The 23,087-nt window shown below is 47.6% G+C and overlaps 1 protein-coding gene across 2 annotated transcripts in view; it reads left to right on the plus strand.

The window, feature by feature from the left end:
- Positions 1-20,056, plus strand: part of GRIPAP1 (GRIP1 associated protein 1) — a 53,503-nt gene extending 33,447 nt beyond the window's left edge. For both annotated transcript variants that reach the window (XM_073541218.1, XM_073541219.1), the window contains 3 exons: positions 5,355-5,448; positions 16,114-16,268; positions 18,542-20,056. In XM_073541218.1, coding sequence (XP_073397319.1) covers positions 5,355-5,448; positions 16,114-16,268; positions 18,542-18,631 — 339 coding nt within the window. In that variant the 3' untranslated portion in view covers positions 18,632-20,056. The remainder of the gene's footprint in view (positions 1-5,354; positions 5,449-16,113; positions 16,269-18,541) is intronic.
- Positions 20,057-23,087: the final 3,031 nt, after the last annotated feature.

Consider the following 23,087-nt stretch of genomic DNA (forward strand, 5'->3'; position numbering starts at 1 on the left):
CCCCGGCTTCAGAGCGCGACTAGGCCGCAGAACGGAAGTTCCGCCCCTAGAGCGGTTTTACATGCTAGTGACTCATTCCCACAGCTGGTGGCGCGCGATTTGAAGGTGGAAGCGTCCAGGACGGGGGGGCGCAGGACTGGGGTAAGTGCTGCCCGAGAGGCCACGCTATAGGGGAACTGAGGTGCTACCTCCTCCCCCCTCCCCAGCAGCGGACAGATACAGCATGTCCGAAAAAGCAAAGACGCGCACGTTCTTTTACGCTGCATGCATCTCTTGTCGGGATGCGTTTCCGCGGGCGCAGAGCAAGCGATTATGCGACGCCTGCGAATCCGAACGCGCCCAGGAGCCCTCCCCTGCGGCCGTGACCAATGTGTCGAATCCCCCGGAGTGGGCCCTATCACTGTCACAGTCCATGGTGTCGCTTACGAGAGCAATAGAGTCCCTTCAAGCCCCAGATAGGGGCAGGGACAATGGCTCGCCGGCCTTAGTGGGAACCTCCACCTCACTAGAGCCTCCGGCCTGCCGGAGCCACTCTCACTCCAGGCAGACCTGGAAGAAACGAATCCACACGCTGTCGCCCAGTCCATCCGGAGCCTTGGCATCCGTAAGCTCTGCTTCTCACTCCCCGTCACCAGTGGTTGATAGCGAGCAGACCTCAGATTGCGACTCGGACGAGCCCCTTGACCTGGACACTCCAGGGTCACGTGAAACAGTGGACAGCCTCATAGAAGCCGTCAATCAGACCCTGGGGATTGAGGATGATCCAGCAGCGGCTACGGGGCATAAAGTGGTATTTAAGCGAGTGAAGCGCCCGCGCAGAATTTATTCCTCTCACCCGGAGTTTGAGGACATAGTGCAGCAGCACAGACAACGTCCAGACAGGCGTTTCTCGGGTCAAAAGGCACTCGAAACAAGGTATCCGTTTGCGCCGGACCTCCGTAAAAAATGGGTAGAATCCCCGATGGTGGATCCTCCGGTTTCGCGCCTAGCCACTAAGACCCTGCTATCCGTCCCTAGTGTTTCCGCGATTAAGGATCCCACGGATCGCATTATAGAGAGCTTAGCTCGCTCAGTATATGAGGCGTCAGGGTCAGCACTCGCTCCCTCGTTCGCAGCAACTTGGGTAGCCAAGGCTATGATATCATGGTCAGAAACATTAGGTCGTGCAGGAGCAGGATCTACCTGCAGAGATTTCGGAGGTCGCAGGTCAGATGGCGATGGCTGTAGACTATGTAATCAATGCGTCTTTGGATGCGGCCAATTGGTCGGCACTTGCCGCTAATGCAATTTCTATCAGAAGAGCCCTATGGTTAAGGACATGGCGAGCCGATTCTACTTCTAAATAGTCCTTGGCTTCCCTGCCTTATCAGTGCGGCCGCCTATTTGGGGAGAAGTTGAATCAACTTATCTCCGACTTCACAGGAGGGTTTCTCCCTCAACAAAAGGTCAAAACGTTTTTTCGTCACCCGTTTCAGGCACGTTTTCGGGCCTTTCGCAACCCCGGATGGACTACAGCGGCCAATTCCGCCGCCTTAGGCCACCCCAACCAGGATAGGGAGCGGCAGGTCTCATATAGAGCCAACCCATTGGGGAGAATGCGTACTCAGCAGCTCAGATCGAGGGGATCCAGATCCCAAAGATCGTCAGCCAAATGACTCGAGGCCTTTACCAGACGACACCAGCAAGGTGGGCGGCCGCCTACTCTGGTTTCACCACGTCTGGGTCAATGTCGCTCACGACGCATGGGCAAAGGAATTGGTGGCCTCAGGTTACAGAATAGAATTTGTCAGATACCCTCCAAGACTGTTTTTTCTTTCCCGGCTTCCCAGCGTGGATTCCCAGGCAAGGGCTCCAGCACAACGGAGTCACTGTTCCAGTGCCGCAACACGAAAGAGCTCAGGGGTTCTATTCCAACCTTTTTGCGGCTCCCAAAAAGGACGGGTCTGTCAGGCCTGTTTTGGACCTGAAGCTTCTGAACAAATTCATCAGGATCAGACATTTCCGGATGGAGTCTCTCCGTTCAGTCATATCGGCCATGGAGCAGGGAGAATACTTGGCCTCAATAGACATCCAGGACGCATATCTGCATATTCCCATTTTTTCCTCCTCATCAGAGGTTTCTATGCTTCGCCATCAGCGATCAACATTTTCAGTTCGTAGCGCTACCCTTCGGGCTAGTCACGGCTCCCAGAGTGTTCACAAGGGTTATGGCAGTTGTCATGGCCATACTGCATTCTCGAGGCATAGTCGTCTTTCCTTATCTGGACAACCTCTTGGTCAAGGGCCCGTCAATACGAGCATACGAGGAAAATGTCAACATCACGCTAGATACTCTTGCCCACTTAGGATGGTTGGTCAAGGTGAAGAAGTCATCCCTTGTGCTAGCTCAGAAGATCTCCTTCCTACAAATGATCTTGGACACTTCCCGAGGGTTGGTAATTCTCCCTCAGGAAAAGGCGCTAGCTCTCCGGCAGGGAGTCCGGACACTTCGCCAGCCAGTCCCTCATACCATCCGATCCGTGATGAGGATTCTAGGGAAAATGGTGGCAGCAATGAAAGCGATACCATTTGCCCAGTTCCATCTTCGCCCCCTGCAGCGCGCCCTCTTGTCAGCCTGGGACAAGAATCCTTTCACGCTCGATCGGTGGTGCCGACTGTCCTCTCAAGTCAGGCAGTCGCTCGGATGGTGGATAACCAGTTCCTCTCTGGCCCAGGGGAAACCTTTCCCCACAGATCATTAGCTGGTAATGACAACCGACGCCAGTCTCCTCGGCTGGGGAGCGGTGTTTCGCCACCATACAACCCAGGGACGGTGGTCGCCACTGGAGGCACGCCTCCCGATCAACTTATGGGAGATGCGAGCAATTCGGCTGGCTCTGCAGAAGTTTCATCACTTTCTAGCTGGCCGCCCTGTCCGGATTCATTCGGACAACGCCACGGCGGTGGCTTACATAAATCATCAAGGGGGCACCCGCAGCAGAGCAACCATGCGTGAGGTGGGGCATGTTCTTCAGTGGGCCGAAGCAAACCACTCGGTGATTTCGGCTGTCCACATCCCGAGCGTAGAAAATTGGGTGGCAGACTTTCTCAGCCGGCAGGGTCTTGCATCCGGAGAGTGGTCTCTACATCCCGAAGTTTTTCAGCAGATTTGTCAGCTGTGGGGAACCCCGGATGTGGACCTGATGGCGTCCAGAGTGAACGCCAAGGTGCCCACATATGTCACTCGAACCAGGGACCAACAGGCAATCGCTGTGGACGCGTTGGTTCTGCCATGGAACCAGTTTCGCCTCCCATATCTATTTCCCTCGCTGCCACTACTCCCGAGGTTCATCAAGAAGATCAAGACAGAAGGGGTTCCGGCGATTCTGCTGGCCCCAGACTGGCCCCGTCGAGCGTGGTACGCAGATCTAATGCAGCTGCTCGCCGACGTTCCTTGGCACCTGCCAGTGCGCCCAGATCTACTTTCTCAAGGGCCGATTTGCCACCTGAACTCAGGGGCCCTGTGTTTGACGGCATGGCCGTTGAATCTTGGATTCTAACCCAGGCAGGGTTCGGGAGCAAGGAGGTCGCTACAATGATTAGCGCCCGGAAGCCTGCTTCAGCACGAATTTACCACCACACCTGGAAGGTGTTCTTTGCTTGGTGTCGAGGCCGCGGTGTTTCTCCGCTGAGATTCTCAATCCCCAACATCTTGGCTTTTCTCCAGTCGGGCCTAGACTCGGGCGTAGCCCCAAGTTCCCTCAGGAGACAAATATCGGCCTTATCAGTCCTGTTCCAGCACAGAATTGCTACCAATCTGCAGGTGAAGACTTTCATCCAGGGAGTCTCCCACTTGGTACCTCCCTATAAGGCGCCTATGGACGCTTGGGACCTTAACCTGGTCCTAAGTGTTCTGCAGGAAGCTCCATTTGAACCGCTTCAGGATATCTCCTTGAGATACCTTTCCTGGAAAGTGGTGTTCCTAGTGGCCATCACTTCTATCAGGCGGGTTTCAGAACTGGCAGCCCTATCCTGCCAAGCCCCGTTCCTAACTTTCCATAAGGATAAGGTGGTGCTCAGACCAACCCCTCCTTTTCTGCCGAAAGTCATGTCCTCTTTTCACATTAATGAAGATGTTGTCTTGCCTTTGTTTTGTCCAGCAACGGTGCACCGTGTGGAAAAGGTTCTTCACGCGTTAGACTTGGTAAGAGCCCTCCGGAGGTACGTGTCGAGGACAGCACCCTTTCGTCAGATGGACACGCTGTACGTGCTCCCCGATGGGCGCAGGAAGGGACTCGCTGCCTCAAAGTCGACCATAGCCAGATGGATTCGTTTGACTATTCAGGAGTCCTACCGCATTAGAGGCACGCCGATTCCAGCAGGAATCAGAGCGCACTCTACTCGGGCAGTGGGCGCCTCTTGGGCGCTTCGGCACCAGGCTTCGACAGAACAGGTTTGCAAGGAAGCAACCTGGTCCAGCCTGCACACATTTGCCAAACATTATAATATCCATGCTCAGGCCTCGGCGGATGCGAACCTGGGTAGAAGGATTCTCCAAGCAGCGGTGGCTCATCTTTAAACAAGAGGCGCATGTAGCTTGGATCGGTGAGTCAATCTCCCACCCAGGGACTGCTTTAGGACGTCCCACAGTATCTGTGTCCCCAATGAGGCGAAGGAGAAACATGGATTTTTGTGATAACTCTCCGTAAAATCCTTTTCTCCGAGACGCTCATTGGGGGACACAGCACCCACCCTATTAGCCAGTTGGCTCTTGTTTTGTTTAAATTTATATGCATTTACTAATTTGATATAAGGGTGGTGTTTTGGACATGTTGTACCTGTATTAAGGCTGATTTTGTTGTTCTCCTACTGCTTTGGCACCAAACTGATTTCCGCCAGCAATAGGGGCGAGGGTGTATACGGCGGAGGAGGAGCTAACCTCTTTTTTTCACTTAGTGTCAGCCTCCTAGCGGCAGAAGCATACACCCACAGTATCTGTGCCCCCAATGAGCGTCTTGGAGAAAAGGATTTTAAGGTGAGCTATCACAAAAATCCATGTTTCTTTCTCAGTAATAGCACCTCTGTTCTCCATAGTTGGCCTGCATTATTGCAGCTTACCCCCATTCTAGCTGTGATACCAGACGCAGCCTGTGGACAGGAGTGGCGCCATTTCTACACAATGCCTGTTCTGTACGTCCATGGCATGAGGCTGGTGTACTCGGTGCCGGCTGTGTCACTAAGGCTTTCAGTGTTCACACTGTTTCTAGAGCCGTTGAATGTGATCTGACCGCAGAGTCCAGACGCATCATCCTTCATTGTTATCTCTTGCCAGTGCTGACAATGGATTTAATTTGTGTTTAATGTCTCTCCTGCAGGTGAAGCACTTAGAAGTGAGCAGCGCGTCCATGGCGGAGGATCTGTGCAGGAAGAGCGCCATCATCGAGGCATACGTCATGGACAGTAGGATAGGTGAGCGCCCCCAGGGATGGTTGAGGCTGGGCATGCTGGGACTTGTTGCTCCTGTTCAGATGAAGGATATATCTTGTCGCTTTTACTCTCTGTTTTCATCGCCGTATTTGCCTGGCACCTTGTCCTTGTAACTGTGACACGAGTGAAAATAGCATCAGGCTGAGAAGAAAGAGGTCAGGAGTGTAAGGAGGGAGCTTGTAGCCTTCTTCACGCCGCGCATGCAGAGCGCTCCTCAGGCAGACTGTGTTATACTGAAGCTCTGCAGCGAGATTCCCAGGAACCTGGCCCAGGGCAGTGCCAACCTCCTCCGCCGGCACTCGGGTGCCTCTTGTAAGAACCTGTGATATGTTGTTGTGATGTTGGGGGGCCTAGTAATCCGACAAAGCTCCAGGCGGTACAAACCTCCTCGGCCAGCACCTGAACCCCGGCATCCTGGGCGCCTCTCATAATTACTACGCTCCTGCAATGTTATGACTGTATGTGATTACGAGGGTATAGTTATTAAAAGAGGCGCCCAGAGGAAGTCCACACTGCCTGGTCCAGCTGCAGAAGAGTACTGATGGGGACCGGGGCAGTGCAAACGTCCTCTGCTGGCATCCTTGGCGCTTCATTAGCTTTCCGCCACATGGTGACATCACGTGACAACACAATATCACGGGGGGTATACTTATTACAAGAGGCGCCCCAGATGCCCGCAGAGGGAGTTGGCACTGCTTGGCCCAGCTGCAGCGGAGTACTGATGTGACCAGCGTCCTGCGATTCTTGTTGGACGTTCAGCCTCTCTCGGGGCTGAAAGCTTTTGATCCGCTGATCACACCCTTATTGTAACTCATTTAAAGGGAACTTAATGCTGAGTCTTACCCCCCCCCCCCATGAGCTATTCCTACCACAGTGTATGACCTGAAAAGACCTTTCTAAACTTAAATCTATTAACCTCTTGTAGCCCGGCACACCTTATAAAATGAAGTTAAAAGAAAAAAAGCTACTGCCGGAGTCATATACCCATTAGCCCTGAAGTGTCCTCTAGGCGTAGCATGACTTTCATGTGTCCTGTTGAATTGTTGCCACTGGATGGTGCCACTGATAATGGTAACGGGTGCATGCGCAGTGCGATGCATGCATGAGCAGCAGAGTCACTGTTGCTCTGCGCATTCCTCCAAATAAACACAGAGGTGAGATGGCGATCTCCGCTGTTAACTTGAGACGCCTGCGATATGGTCAGTGGCAGCGTAGCCACCATTCAGCAGGACACTTAAAAGGTCTGGATACGCCCAGCGGACACGTCAGGGCTAATTAGCATATTGCACAGGAGGGTTTTTAACATGTACAGTGGTACGGAGGCCAAACATCTATAAGATTAGAGAGGACTTTTCATGTAATAAAGGCAAACAGTTTCTAGGGGTAAAATCTGGTAACAACTTCCCTTTCACAGTATATCATTTGTAGATCTACAGTTCTGTGCAGATGAACACATAGGAGGAGTTTGTGGGTGGATTTCAGTGTCCAGTTGACAAGGAAATTGGTATGAAAATTAGTCCATGTGAGCAAATTCCAATAATACATTCTTCCTGTTTCTACCACCAGGGTGAGCTCAGTGCACACAGCATTACTATTAGGCTCAGTGTATGAGCGGTCTGCAGTAGACTCCTGAGTTCCCCCTGGTGGTGGCAGCTGGTAGTCAGCATGTTCTCTTTTAATGCTTTGTGTATGTAGGGGAATTGGAGCTCTGCATCTGAAAAAGCGACCTCCAAGCACAGATCTCCACAGGGCAGATAATAATTTGCTGACCTCCATCTCACCTGAAAATGGGAAAATTGTGTTGGCCGCACGTGCACGCTTCTGCTCGATTTACTGTCTATGGGATCGCCAGAGGTAGCCGAGAGCAGCGGTGCACATTGTGTATGGCCCCGTGCATTTTACAGCCTAATTTTTGGAATTGATGTGGATCTCAGTGGTTGCACCCTGTCCTATGGAGAGGTGATAACCTCCCAATTTGAGAGAGCCCCTTAACCTTTGCTGCTCCCCATTATCATTCATTCTTCCCATGCCTCTCCCTTGTGCACACAGTGATAATCTATTCTGCATCTGCACAAGGGGCCGTATCCATCACTCACTCATTACCGCTGTGTTAATGCATCCTCAGTGGGCACCCCTCTTAGATGACGACGGCTCCGCGGGGGGGGATCGCAGCTTGGGTGTAACCGCTGCCAATAATAAAGCCTTTTTTTCTTTCCTCTCCTTGCGGTTATTTTCTCGGGGAAGCGATCGCCCGCTGTCATTAAGTAAACACTTTCCTGTAGAGAATTTGCCTATTGCCAGGCGCAGTGGGTGTCTGAGCGGATGCGGCTGAGATGCCAGCGTTACTGCTCCCCCACCACCTGTTTGCCAGTCTGCGTTGGCATCAGTGCCTCCTTCCTCAGCGTATGCTGGCGCGCCTCTCCCTATCTGTCCTTGGTTTGTCACTGGATCTTATTACCTTTTCTCTAGACTCAAAAAAAGCGACCTCCAAACTTAGCAAAGACATCCCTGCTCCCCGGAAGCCTCCTTTATGTGAGGCGTGAGCAGAGGAAATGGGACCCTGACTGCTGCCAGTCAGGGCGCGTTCATGAAGGGTTGGTGGACTTTGATATCCTGTATTTGGTTCTCCTAGGCAAAATGGGTCATAATGGGGAGCCCAAGCAGAAAATACTCCTCTCCTGACATCCAAATTCACCTTGTTTATGGTCGTGGGGGTCCAACCTCAGACCACCAGCAATTCTGAGATTTTCAGTGTGGGTGTAACACTGCATCCCGTTTTGATCATTCCCTGCAGAGCAGCGCTCCGTACTGGTCCCACTCACTGTATGACACCACATTGGCGCTGCTCCCACTTCATCAGTTGGACCCCCCCCCAAAGATCACAAAGGGGCTATATTCTATGACTTTAACTCTTTAGTGGCATCTGCCATATAATTGTGCATCGCTTGTACGGAGCAGGTTCAGGAGCTGAGACAGCTCCTAACATATAGCGTAAATACTGGCCGTGTTACATAGCCGCCACCAGAGAGTCACAGCCAGCTCCAGTCACAACAGTTTAACCCCTTATATGCTGCTGTCCAAAGAAACAGCAGCATCTACAAAGCTTCAACATGGTTCAAAACTTGATCAGGGGTTTTCATAAGAGATCCTCAATTTCATTACAAACTGCGATCACACCTTCTGGGAACTTATTAAAAGTATAAAATAAAATATTTATTTTTTTAAAGCATAAAATTGAATAGAAGTAATAATTAAAAGCCATGTCTATCTGTAATCTCCACTAGGTGGAGCTGTCTGCGTAGTCTGTGTTAGCAGCTTCAGTTTATGTGCAGTGAGCGCCCCCTTGTGGCTGCTGCAGGCAGACAGAATTGGATCATTTATCTCTTGGTCTTTGCAGCAGATTTGGAGCTTTGTGTTGTGAGATGTCCATACGTTTTTGTACTGTGGGTGGTTAGCAATGGGGTCCTGTGAGCTCCACTGGGTGTACGGACCGGTGGGGTCATCACAGTCAGTATACAGCGCTATGGAATATGTGAACAATCTAATATATAAATCTCAATGTGTGTATGTTTGTATGTGTGTATGTCCGGGATTGGCATCTGCACCGTCGCAGCTACAGCCACAAAATTTTGCACAGTCACACGTCTGGACCCCGAGAGCGTCATAGACTATGTTGTGAGGTTAAATTTTAACCCCGCGCGTTCCAATTCACCAAACAATTTTGCCTATTATTCTTATCATTTCTATGGTGTTATCGTCCGTCTGTAAAGCTGGAAATAACACAATTTATTACCATGCCGACACAGACCACACTCTGACACAGACTGCAGGATAGGGGTAGATACACGGCTGAGCAGCCAGTATCACACAGGATAGGATTAGATACACAGCTCAGCAGTCAGTATCACACAGGATAGGATTAGATACACAGCTCAGCAGTCAGTATCACACAGGAGAGGATTAGATACATGGCTCAGCAGTCAGTATCACACAGGAGAGGATTAGACACATGGCTCAGCAGACTGTATCAACAGGAGAGGATTAGACACATGGCTCAGCAGACTGTATCACACAGGATAGGATTAGATACACAGCTCCGCAGTCAGTATCACACAGGATAGGATTAGACACATGGCTCAGCAATCAGTAACACACAGGATAGGATTAGATACACGGCTGAGCAGTCACTAACACACATGATAGGATTAGGTTCACGGCTCAGCAGACGGTATCACACAGGATAGGATTAGATACACTGCTCAGCAGTCAGTATCACACAGGATAGGATTAGGTACACGGGTCAGCAGTCAGTATCACACAGGATAGGATTAGACACATGGCTCAGCAGTCAGTATCACACAGAATAGTATTAGATACACGGCTCAGCAGACAGTATCACACAGGATAGGATTAGATACACTGCTCAGCAGTTAATATCACACAGGATAGGATGAGATACACGGCTCAGCAGTCAGTATCACACAGGATAGGATTAGATACACGGCTGAGCAGTCAGTAACACACATGATAGGATTAGGTACACGGCTCAGCAGTCAGTATCACACAGGATAGGGTTAGATACACGGCTCAGCAGACGGTATCACACAGGATAGGATTAGATACATGGCTCAGCAGTCAGTATCACATAGGATAGGATTAGATACACAGCTCAGCAGTCGGTATCACATAGGATAGGATTAGATACACAGCTTAGCAGTCGGTATCACACAGGATAGGATTAGATACACAGCTTAGCAGTCAGTATCACACAGGATAGGAATAGGTACACGGCTCAGAAGACAGTATCACACAGGATAGGATTAGATACACGGCTGAGCAGTCAGTAACACACATGATAGGATTAGGTACACGGCTCCACAGTCAGTATCACACAGGATAGGATTAGATACATGGCTGAGCAATCAGTAACACACATGATAGGATTAGGTACACGGGTCAGCAGTCAGTATCACACAGTATAGGGTTAGATACACGGCTCAGCAGACGGTATCACACAGGATAGGATTAGATACACGGCTGAGGAGTCAGTAACACACATGATAGGATTAGGTACATGGCTCAGCAGTCAGTATCACACAGTATAGGGTTAGATACACGGCTCAGCAGAAAGTGTCACACAGGAGAGGATTAGGTACACAGCTCAGCAGACAGTATCATACAGGATAGGATTACTGTAGATACACAGATACACATTTTGTTTATCAAAAGGCTCTTGAATGAGATGAAAATAAAATACTATCAATACTTGGGTAATCGTTTAGTTAATTTGTGTTGCAAATCTGTAGTGTTGAATATATGATGTGGAATGTTTTTATGTGCAATATAATCATAATTTGTTAGAATCATAGAATCATAGAATCGTAGAGTAGGAAGGGACCTCCTGGGCCATCTGGTCCAACCCCCTGCTCAAAGCAGGATTCGCTAAATCATCCCAGTCAGATGTCTGTCCAGCCTCTGTTTGAAGACTTCCATTGAAGGAGAACTCACCACTTCTCGTGGCAGCCTGTTCCACTCATTGATCACTCTAACTGTCAAAAAGTTTTTTCTAATATCTAATCTGTTTCTCCTCCCATTCAGTTTCATCCCATTGCTTCTAGTCTTTCCTTGTGCAAATGAGAATAAAGTTGATCCTTCTACAATGTGACAGCCCTTTAGATATTTGTAGACAGCTATTAAGTCTCCTCTCAGTCTTCTCTTTTGCAAACTAAACATTCCCAAATCCTGCAACCTTTCCTCATAAGACAGGGTTTGCAGACCGGTCACCATTCTGGTCGCTCTTTTCTGAACTTGCTCCAGTTTGTTGATGTCTTTTTTAAAATGTGGTGCCCAAAACTGGACACAATATTCCAGATGAGGTCTGACCAAAGAGGAGTAGAGGGAAATAATGACTTCACGTGATCTAGACTGTATGCTTCTGTTAATACATCCTAGAATTGCATTTGCCTTTTTTGCTGCTGCATCACACTGTTGACTCATATTCAGTCTGTGATCTATTAGTATACCCAAGTCTTTTTCACATGTGCTGTCACTTAGCCCTATTCCTCCCATTCTATATATGCTTTTTTCATTTTTATTGCCCAGATGTAGTACTTTGCATTTCTCCCTGTTAAAAACCATTCTGTTAGTTGCTGCCCACTTCTCCAGTTTATTTAAATCTTTTTGAATCCTCTCTCTCTCTTCTCTAGTATTAGCTATCCCTCCTAGCTTTGTGTCATCAGCAAATTTAATCAGTTTACCCTCAATTCCTTCATCTAAATCGTTGATAAAGATGTTGAACAATACAGGGCCCAGGACAGAGCCCTGTGGTACCCCACTTGAGACATTCTTCCAACTGGATGTGCAGCCATTTACGACCACTCTTTGGGTCCGATCACTAAGCCAGTTATGAATCCACCTAACAGTTGCCTTGTCCATTCCATACTTAGTCATTTTTTCAATAAGGATTGTATGAGAGACTTTGTCAAACGCTTTGCTGAAGTCAAGATATACTATATCTACAGCATTTCCTTGATCCACCCAATCAGTAATACCGTCATAGAAGGAAATTAAATTAGTCTGACATGACTTATTAGTTACAAACCCATGCTGACTCTGTTTAATCACTTCATTCTTATCCAGGTACTGACATACATGTTGTTTAATAATTTGTTCAAAGATCTTTCCTGGTATAGAAGTCAGACTCACCGGCCTATAGTTGCCTGGGTCCACCTTCTTCCCCTTTTTGAAGATAGGAACAACATTTGCTCTTCTCCAGTCTTCTGGCACTTCTCCTGTTCTCCAAGAATTTTCAAAGATTATGGAGAGGGGTTCAAAAATTTCTTCTGCTATCTCCTTCAGTACTCTGGGGTGTAATTCATCTGGACCTGGAGACTTGAATTCATTTAGGTTAGCTAAGTGTTTCCTCACTATCTTTCTGTTTATAGATATCCTGGATTCTTCTATTCCCTTAATAGGACAGTGAATAACAGTTGATGTTACATTTCCTTTCTGAGAGAAAACAGATGCAAAATAGGAATTTAAAAGTTCAGCCTTCTCAACATCCTGTCTTACCATTTCATCATTTTCATCCTGTAAAAATCCTATAGCATCTTTGACTTTTCTTTTACTTTTGACATATCCCCAAAATCCTTTATTATTGCTTTTGACATCTCTTGCAAGCCTCAATTCATTTTCAGCTTTAGATAATCTGATTTGTGCCCTGCAGGTTCTGCAGACAGCATTATATTCTTCTTTAGATATGCCTCCCTCTTTCCATTTTATAAACATTTTTTTCTTCCTTTTTAGCATGTGCTTAAGTTCTGTGTTCATCCATCCTGGTTTCCTTAAATGCTTCCTATTCTTCCCTCTTTTCGGAATTGTTAACAACTGTGCTTTGAGAATTTCATTTTTCAAGATTTCCCATCCTTCCTGGACATTTTTGTCTTTAAGGATATCCAGCCATTGGATCCCTCCAATTCTCATTCTGAATCCCTTAAAATCTGCCTTTCTGAAATCTAACCTTGACGTCTGAGTCTTCACAGGTCTTCCACCTCTAGTTATCCAAAATTCTAAAATAGCATGGTCGCTACCTCCTAGGGTCCCAGCCACTTTTACCTCCTCAACCATTTCCTCCCTGTTTATAAGAATTAGATCCAAGGTAGCAGTTCCCCTTGTTTTCTCCCCTACCTTTTGGAAGATAAAGTTGTCAGCAAGAGATGATAAGAATTTCCTTGACCTGTTAGTTTTGCCTGAGAGAGATTCCCAACAAATGTCTGGATAGTTGAAATCTCCCATGACAACTATGTCATATTTTTTGGAGAACTTGGCCATTTGATGCATAAAGAGTTCATCCATATCTTCAGCTTGCACAGGCGGCCTGTAGTAAATGCCTACAATGGTGTCCTTTCCATTGTTCTGTCCTTGTATTCTTACCCAAACCGTTTCCACAGAACTCCCAGTCTCTGAAGCTTCAATCTCTGTGCAGATATATGCGTTTCTAACATACAAAGCGACACCCCCTCCTCGTTTATCAATTCTGTTTCTTGCAAATAAGTTGTATCCTTCTAGTCTTGTATTCCAATCATGTGTATTGTCCCACCAAGTTTCAGTGATTCCAATGACATCATATTTCTTTTCCTGTGTTAGTAGTTCCAATTCTCCTTGTTTGTTGCCCATGCTTTGTGCATTAGTATAGAAACATTTTAGTTTGTGATTGGTTTCTCTTTCTCCAATATTTTTATTAATTAGATTCTTTCGTCTTTGTTCTTCCTTTCCACTTCTAATAGCAAAGTTCTCAATAGCATTTGTCAGGTGTATGGCTTTTTCTGGTCTTTTGCTTCCCTTCCCATATTGTTCTAGTTTAAAGCTCTCCTTACAAGTGTAGCAAGACGACTTCCAAATACATGTTTTCCAGTCTTCGTAAGGTGCACCCCATCTCTAGCAAGTAGTCCATCGTATAAGTAGTTCACTCCGTGATCCAGAAATCCAAATCGTTGCTGACGGCACCATCGACGTAGCCAGTTGTTCACCTGCAGAATCTTATTCCACCGCCTTGTTCCATGGCCATCCACTGGGAGGATGGAAGAGAAGACCACCTGCGCTTGTTATAACTAACCACAGTTGGTTACTGTGCCCAGGCAACGCCAGGCTCTTCAGCTAGTACTATATATATATACACAGTATACATTATCATCCCAAGTTGCTCTTTTTCATGGTAAAACGATAGGAGCTGCTGAGCTCTACGGAGAAACGGAAAAAAAGATTCACTTAAGATTTTAACAACTTAATTAATATTTCAACAAAACCTAAGTGGGATTCGGATTTATGCTCCAGACCTGACTGCCCGCTCTCACAGGAGGGTGTTACTCAGAATCCCACCATTAAAGCACATTTGTAAGATGATCCGTCAAATGGGAAGAGAAACAGTAAATCTAATAAAACTATTCATGGAAACCATCAGCAAGTTGACAGATCTGTTACTGTTGTGATGGATAATTTTATAATTCTATTTCCCAGCTGCCCCCGGATCAATTGGACATGACAATCCAGTACTAGCATTAACATGATTTAAATAAATCATAATTAGATCTGTCAGCAGCAGCTATCCTGCTTCTTGATGGTTTCCCATCACCACAGGTAAATAGAACAGATGCAGTGTGCGGAGATTATCTACAAGCATTGCAGATCGGCTGCATACCTTTCATACAAGACATTACCAATAGATCCGGATTTACTAGCACATACCTCCCCTACAAGACATTGCTAATGGATCCAGATTTAATAGCACATACCTCCCATACAAGCCATTACTAATGGATCCAAATTTACTAGCACATATGTCCATACAAGACATTACTAATGGATCCAGATTTACTAGCATTACATTAGTGAAACTCCTAATTCTCTGCTATCATTACAGATATAAGGGTACAATGTTTACTAACATTACTCATCAGGAAATACCCATTCTGGCCTCACGTGCCCTAGTTAAATAAGACGATTTATTGCTATGGTGGCGTTTTCTTAGAGTAGATAAGTAGGTCTTTGGCAGAAAAGTACAGTTCAGTAATGGTGCTGGAAGATGAGGGGTTAAACCCGTCCTAGTTATCGGAGAAGGATCGGCGTGGAGTGAGTGGGATGTGGCAGCAGACCCGTTATGTAACACTAGAAAGAAAGAAGGAGCTTAAGCTACTGAGTGCAGAGCTATTTGGGCAAGCTAAGGGTTAAGCCTGGCTGCACAGGACGGTGGTGGCCACCAGGGATTTGGGCCGTCTAGCGCAAGTTGGGTAACACGCTGATTTTATAATGTGTCTGGATGCCTGGCACGTTGCTCTGCCATCCTCTCAGCACCAATCTGACATATGTCACCGCCTGACGCGATACCTGCCGGCGATCACGTCGCATTAGAATCATGATGACTGCAGCCGCGAGGAATGTCGGTGCCAACGTATGATTGGTGCCAGTTAATGCCCATTGACCCCTCCTTAGCATTACGTGTTAAGTCCCCATCTGAGTGCTCCATGCCCGACACTCTGCCCGGGCACAACTCATCATTCTGTAAGTGCGGCATGGCGCCAGGGGAATCGGCTGCACGTAATGCAACGCCAGGCTTCCCCTCCAATCATATATTACACCATGATGCCCGGCTTCGACCCCGTCCACCTGATCTGAGGCTAACAGGACCTGACATACATTGTGGATTTTGAGGCCGTCAGCAAGTGGGGGGCTGCAAGGTGTGAATAATTTAGCTACAGGAAGATTGGCTGGATGTTTTATTTATTAGGGCATAAAATGGGAGAGGTGAGGGGTGTGCCGCACTGCCGGGGATGGAGCTGGCAGGCGAGTGTTGGGGGGGATTCGGCTCCTGCAAATGTGGATGGAGATTATAAGCACTTGAATTATTTAGGTTGCAATCAAAGCAGCATTGTATGATTCCCACTTAACGGGGTGAACGGGCGGAGACCTTATGGCATGGCACAGACAGTAGGGATGCCAACTTTGTGGCCCTTAGCACAAGATGCATCTACTCATAACCCTCCTTCCTTCCTGCAGACAGTTCTAGGACTTTGTGTCCAACCGTGGTCTAAGGGCTGAGATGGCACCTTCTCCTAGGCCTATAAGGAGTAACCAACTTCTTCTCCCTTGCAGATGTTTCGGCAATCCACGGACAGGTAGATCGCAGCAGCCTCAGTAGCGTCCTCCGAGATCTGGTGAAACCAGGTGATGAGAATCTGAGAGAGATGAATAAGAAGCTGCAGAACATGCTGGAGGAGCAGCTCACCAAGAACATGCATCTGCAGAAGGTGAGTGCGGGACGTGACCGCCAACATGGTAAGAGAAGAGAGTATAGCTGGCCAGGAGACAGCTAGCACTCCAGACGAGATAGCAAGAAGGCCAAAGGTAAAGAGCCTACCAGTGAGACAGCCCAGATGCCAACATGATAAATGAGGCTGACGCTGAACAGAAGGGACTGCCAGGAGCCAACGTGCTGGAACGCGCAGTGCCAGTCAGTTATCGGGGTAACCAGCATCGAACGAACTGGGTATACTGGCCAAAAAAAACAAAAGCCCTAATACTAAAGAGTAAAAAGTTTCCCATGCACACGAGATAATGTCCGTGGGACCTGACGAGGGTCTGATGTGTATGAGGGTCTCCCAACTTTGGCCATTTTTGCAGAAGAGACGGATTGGGCAGTTGTGTTTCAACATGCTCCATCCGTTTGTTCATTGGGGAGATAAGTGACAATCGGAGATGTGTGCCAGCGTCTTACCCCCCTCGCCCCATTCAGATTACATGCACTTTCGGCTGAGCATGCACTTGTTTGGGTAAAACTTCCAGTTTGAGGTTTCTCTCATTCTGTGCGTTCTTGTAGGGAGAAGTCGTCCTATATGTGAGAAGATCACACTGGTGAAATGCTGAATAGAAGGCACGGACCCCTTTGGCACTGTTCAGGGATTGCTCTTAGAGTAGGTTCAGTCGAACATAAGCTGAAGTCTCACATCGCTTGATCTTGCTGAGGCAGGTAATAGGCTTTGGAAAATGAGCCACGAGACAATATTAGCCTTATTATTTTGTAAGACTTTTAATCAATACTAGGAAATTACCATTTTAGCAATGTGCTGATACAGGAGCACTCAGGGGCCGTCCCTCCGCCAGTGCTGGTGAGCCACGCTGCTCCTTTTCTATGTGGATGTCGGCACCCTCCTGGCACTGAGCACTCCCTATACCTAGTACTTGGCCGCACACTGAACCCATCCATGTTGTGTCTATGATAGATGACAGTTAATATCCACTCCATGGAAGGAATTCACCTCTCACCCAAAGATCTGATGTATTTCTTGCCCGTTCAGGTATCACAAACCCGCCGGTAAGTTACTAGAGCAGGAATGCGAATCAATCAATTCCAGGATCTTAGTAAAGCCTTTCTGAAGCCATAATGATATAGCTCTTTACATCAAGCCCGACGCACAATGTCCTGGCTCAGCACTGATCCCGGAGAAAGGGATAATTCATTTATAGCCTGTGAAAAGCTTCCATGAAAGTGTAATTTACTGTAAGTGATTTACACCGAGACTTTCCTATATGTCAGATATTTCCTACACACATACACACACGGCGCGTCCTCTCCGGTCGCTACGCCCGCGGCCCGTCCTCTCCGGTCGCTACGCCCGCGGCCCGTCCCCTCCGGTCGCTACGCCCGCGGCCCGTCCCCTCCGGTCGCTACGCCCGCGGCCCGTCCCCTCCGGTCGCTACGCCCGCGGCCCGTCCCCTCCGGTCGCTACGCCCGCGGCCCGTCCCCTCTGGCCGTTACACCCGCGGCCCGTCCCCTCCAGCCTCTATGCCCGCGGCTTGTTCCCTCCAGTCGACATGTCCGCGGCCCATCCTCTCTGGTCACTACATAACCCCAGCACTCACTTGGAGTTTATTTTTTGCTCTTTCTTGTGCAGTCGGAGGACATGAGAAGGTCAAACAGATCTCAGGCAGCCGGTGTGCTAGGAATCCATTCCATTGATTTTCCGATAGCACAGAACCTGCGGCCTGGGAATAGCAACATGAAAAGTCTCTTCCTACTGCTGGGAGAAGCAGATTTCTTAAGTGTCGCCCTAACCTTCATATAGGAAGCATGGAGCGCCACGTGACGGACATGATAACCGAGCACCAGGGGAGGGTCAGCTGACATGACAGCGATAGGGCAAGTGTCCATACTTGTAGCTGAGGCTTCCGAGGTCTACCGAGCTCTTGTTGCTGGCCAATTTCTGCTGCAGGTTGTTCCGCAACATCGGAATGATTTCTGCTGTGTAATGCCGGCTGGGTTTATGGGCTTTATTGTTTGTTTTAGTTATATTTATTTTTTACTTTTTTACATCTATTTGCCAAATCAACTCTGTAATTGTCCCCTATCTTTGCATCAGATTGCATACACCAACTTGGATACACCAGGATTAGATGCATGCAGAATTGCTCTTCAGACGAGCTGATTCTGGGACATCAGAACGGCGACCATATTGGTTCCCACCCATCTTTCCCAGGAACTCATGAAGGGTAAAGTTTTAACCCTTTCTCCTTCTCCTTGCAGGACCTGGAAGCTCTGTCCCAGGAGATCGTCCGACTAAGCAAGGAATGTGTGCCGGCACATGGGAGCCCCCAGACCCCCTCCAAAAGCTGAAACCTGGACTGTGGCTTTACCTTGGCCATCTCATCTTTAGTATTGTAACCTCTCTATGATTTAGGTGAACTGTTTATGGGCATTGTTCCCCAGTTTTCGTCTTACTTCGCCCCCTCGGCTTGTACATTCCATGTGTGTATCTTTCTCTTCTGGATGTTGTGGGGTCGCAGTGAGTCCGGGTGGTCAGGTGTGAACAATTGCACAGATGTGACCTGATTCATGGTGATATACTGTAGACCAGGGGCCTCCGCCTCATACTTTCCTTAGGTTTCTCCTTTATTTTCTTCTCTCAGGCCAGGTCTTATCCATACAGACTCTCTGATGCATAAAGACTCCGTCCTCTGCTTCTTGTGGGTTTGCACTCTTAAACATCATTTCTCTTTATCACGGCCACACATTGGTTTTTCCTGATACAGAGCACCGAATCCTCTGCTCTGATATAGAATTCAATGATGCCGGCTGTCACCACTAGAGGGAGCTCACTGCATACTGTTCAAGCACTGAGTACAATATATCACCTGTATGCAGTAAGGGCTTTCCAGGATTTTTGTAAAATTTGGCAAAAAAAGCCACCCACCCAATGGCTGCAGCCAATTACTGGTCTCAGCAATGATCCTGCAGCAAAATACTGCTGAAACTAGTGATTGGCTGCAGCGGTCATGTGGATATATGTGATGTAATGGTTGCAGTGATGCTGTCACATATATGATATATCCACATGATCTGTGCAGGCAAGCGCTGGTCTCATCAGTTCTTTATTTTACATGGCTGTATCACCATTGAGGCAAGTAATTGGCTGCAGCAGTCCATGTGGATGTAGGAGGCATCATACAAGGAATGTTTTTGTTTCTTTTTTATTTTTATAAATCTCGTGGAGTTTTTTTAGCTGCTGAACTACCCCTTTAAGCTCCTGAGCTCCCTCTGCTGGTGGCTGCAGGTACCCATTATTTTATTCAGTAGCTTCACGTCTCTGCAGAACACTCTGTGTAATGGAAAAGAAAGCCCGGCCGCTATAAGGACAGATCAGCACAGCAATTAGGACCCCAAAACAGCAACATGGTTTTATTAAAAGGTGGACATGCACTTTAATGTGGTACTACCAGAGCGGAGCACCAAACACACAGTGGTACAACCGGAGCGAGGTACCAGCTATTATTTATTACACTCATCTCACGTATTCTGACACTGAAAGGCACCAGGCACAGCTAATATAGTTACATGAGGTTTAGGGTGCCGGGTGGCTGCAGCTTCATCCCGCCACAGGGAGTACTGGGACCTGCCACATGCTAAGCTAGTGAGTTTGAGCTGGGTTTTCTGACATTTCTGATATGTGGATGTGTTCTGGGTGGAGGAAGCTGCTACCAGACACCTCTGGCAACGGCTTATGTCCTCTTAAAATAAAAGATTGGACATATTGAAATTCAACATGCCCAGTCCTTCTTTTCCATGACATCTGCCATTAATGGAGAGTCAGCAGGCCATGATCTACTTTAGATAGTTGGTCCTTCGGGCCCAAAATAATTAGGGTATGTGCACACGGTGCGGATTCTGCTGCGGATCCTCAGCGGTTTTGGCCCTGCGGGTCCGCAGCAGATTTAGGTGCGTTGTACAGTACCATTGCTTTCAGTGGTAAACTGGAAAACGCTGTGCACATGCTGCGGATTTTTCCGCGCGGTTTTGCTGCGGTTTACAATCCGCAGCATGTCATTTCTTTTGTGTAGAACCGCTGCGATTTCACACTTCATCCATTATGAGGTGTGAAACCACAGGGCAAAACCGCAGGCAAATCCGCAGATAAACCGCAGGACTTTACTCCTGCGGATTTATCTGCGGATTTTACTACAAAATCCGCACCACCAAAAAACTCTGTGTGCGCATAACCTTATGCATGAGCGCCTCACTCACAAGGGGCAAGGGTTTAAAGGGAATCTGTCACCCCTTTTTTGAGATATCATATAATGATATCATTCAATTGTGTGTCACATAAGGATTCTCTTAGTACTTTTGCTTCCCCCTGACCCCGCACCTTTCATGCATAAATACCTTTTTTATATCGGTTCAGATGTATGTAAACTGCTGCAGTCCGGTCCGATGGGCGGGGCTTATTCACCTACTCCCCTCTCCCTGTCTTGCTCTACACAAGAAGAAATGTGTAGAGCAAGACAGAGAGGGGGGGGAGCAGGTGAATAAGCCCCGCCCAGCGGACCGGACAGCGGCAGTTTACATACATCTGCTGAACCAATATAAAAAAGGTATTTATGCATGACAGGTGCGGGGTCAGGGGGAAGCAAAAGTACTAAGAGAATCCTTATGTGACACACAATTGAATGATATCATTATATGATATCTCAAAAAAGGGGTGACAGATTCCCTTTAAGGGGGAGTTACTCTTTAAGATATGGTGGCTTCCTTGATCCTTGTCTGAAGTCGCTTCAGTGCCAGTAAAGCCATGAATTAATGACGTAAAACTCGCTGCCCGTCCATGACATAGACTGTGGTTACTAGTATACTATTCGTTCTAAGCTGGACTGGTGCAGAGGAATATCATCCCAGCCACAGTCATATGAGGACAGTCCTCATCGGGGATCCCTTTAAATATAGATCCACTGAAACATCCTCTATCTTGTCCCTGAAGGACATTGTACTAAGACCCCCATAGATTCCCAACATGAAGGGCTTACATACAGTGTCCAAAATTCTATCATGTCTCTATTGATTAGCCCTGATTGCTCCGTTTTGGACATGTGTCATATAACTACCCTCCCTGGAGTTCCCCTTTAAGGTCTGGAGGTCTACGCAGGCCCATTCACTAGATGCCTGTCAGAACGCCACTTTTAAAGGGTTTGTGAACCTCTGGGGGCAAGTTTTTTTTCTTTTTTAAAGTTAACATATGCCTGGGGGGGGTAAAAATCCTTTTTGAAAATTTTTTACACCGTTTGGCTTTTACAGGCTCTTTATTTCACGACACATTCAGTTTTGATGCGGTGTGTGGCCGTAAATCAGCTGAGAGCTGCTCAGAAAAAGCCAGATAAGAGATATGAACTCTCCCATTCGATTGTCAGAATGAGCTCACTGAGGGACTCTCAGACAACTCATTCTGCAGCCAGTAATAGCCAGTGCAACACACACAGGCTCGAAAAGGCAAACGGTGCATCATTTTTTAATGTAAACCAATTGCAAAAATGATTTTTAGCCGAAAATACATGCATTTAAGTGAAATAAAATATTGTTCTCATAACCCCTTTAAGTAATCCATGGTTCATGTTGTTACTAATGGCTGGCCTATAGGCTGCAGAGCTTTTTCCCTCCATAAAATGGCTGCCTCCATCACGTATGCAGGACAGGCCAGTAATACTGCTGCGGCTTTATAATGCACCCTGTGGTCAGACGCCTGAGGCCCATATACTGTATATAATATGCTGTGCTCTCCGGCTGTGACTGGCGCTATCTATACAGAATATATTTAATAATGCACCGTGACTTGTAAAATGACCTGTATATAAATATATCATTGTACACGAGATTGGGCAGATATGGCGGACCATGTTACACTGGAGGTATGTTGGCCGGTGAGCGGCCACGACGTCTTTTTAATATTTTTTTTCTGGACACTTTGATTACTTTATAATTGGCATCAGCGTGGGAACGGCGCCAGCTGCGGAGCACGAGGACATCCAAACAGCCATATTCTAACGTCACGCATGCCACCTGCCAGCACAGGACTGCAACATGTACGTGACTGGACAATAAAGTGTTAAAAAAAATTCACGCCGGTGTCATTTGCTTGGTGTTCGATACACTTGATGTCATGGGTGACCTGACATCGAGACGGCTGTACTGGGTGTACCCCCCTTCAGCTTCATCCCTCAAGACGTGAGTCCAACACCTTTTGTCTCACTATAGCCTACTGCCTAGTGGGGGCGGCCATTTTGAACATATTAATGATTTGCTGTGCTTAAAAATGGAGCTCAGATTAGGTTCCTCCCTACTCGGGATAACTGTAAGTATCACGCTGGCTCTGGGGGTTTCCATGGTAGCTGAAAATGGCCGATCCTGCATAGACTTCCTGTCACGTGACCTCCGATTTAAGTAAAAGTCACATGACTGGATGTCCTTGCAGAAGGCAAGCTGTCTGTTACCCATAGCTACCAATGACCGTGCAGCTTTCGTTTTACCTGAGCAGATTAAAAAATATAAAATGGCCGAGCCCTGGTTGCTTTGGGCAACGAGGACACTTTTGCTCCGTTATTACTGAAGCTGTGTTTCAAATACATTTCGCTTATTGAAGCGGATACCACTCAAAAATGGCGGCAGACAGCCTCATTTAATGATCCCTGTGAGTTCAAGCAGAATCCAAGGCCGCATATTTCAGACTCATGGGGAAAGAAAAAAATACTAATTCCTGGCCTCGATCTTTTGGCAGCTCTGGGAGACATCCCTGTCCTTGTTTGCTGAT

The sequence above is a fragment of the Dendrobates tinctorius genome, unplaced genomic scaffold (genome assembly GCF_039654945.1).
Source record: "Dendrobates tinctorius isolate UK_male_01 unplaced genomic scaffold, ASM3965494v1 ptg000120l, whole genome shotgun sequence".
In the NCBI taxonomy this organism is placed as follows: domain Eukaryota; kingdom Metazoa; phylum Chordata; class Amphibia; order Anura; family Dendrobatidae; genus Dendrobates; species Dendrobates tinctorius.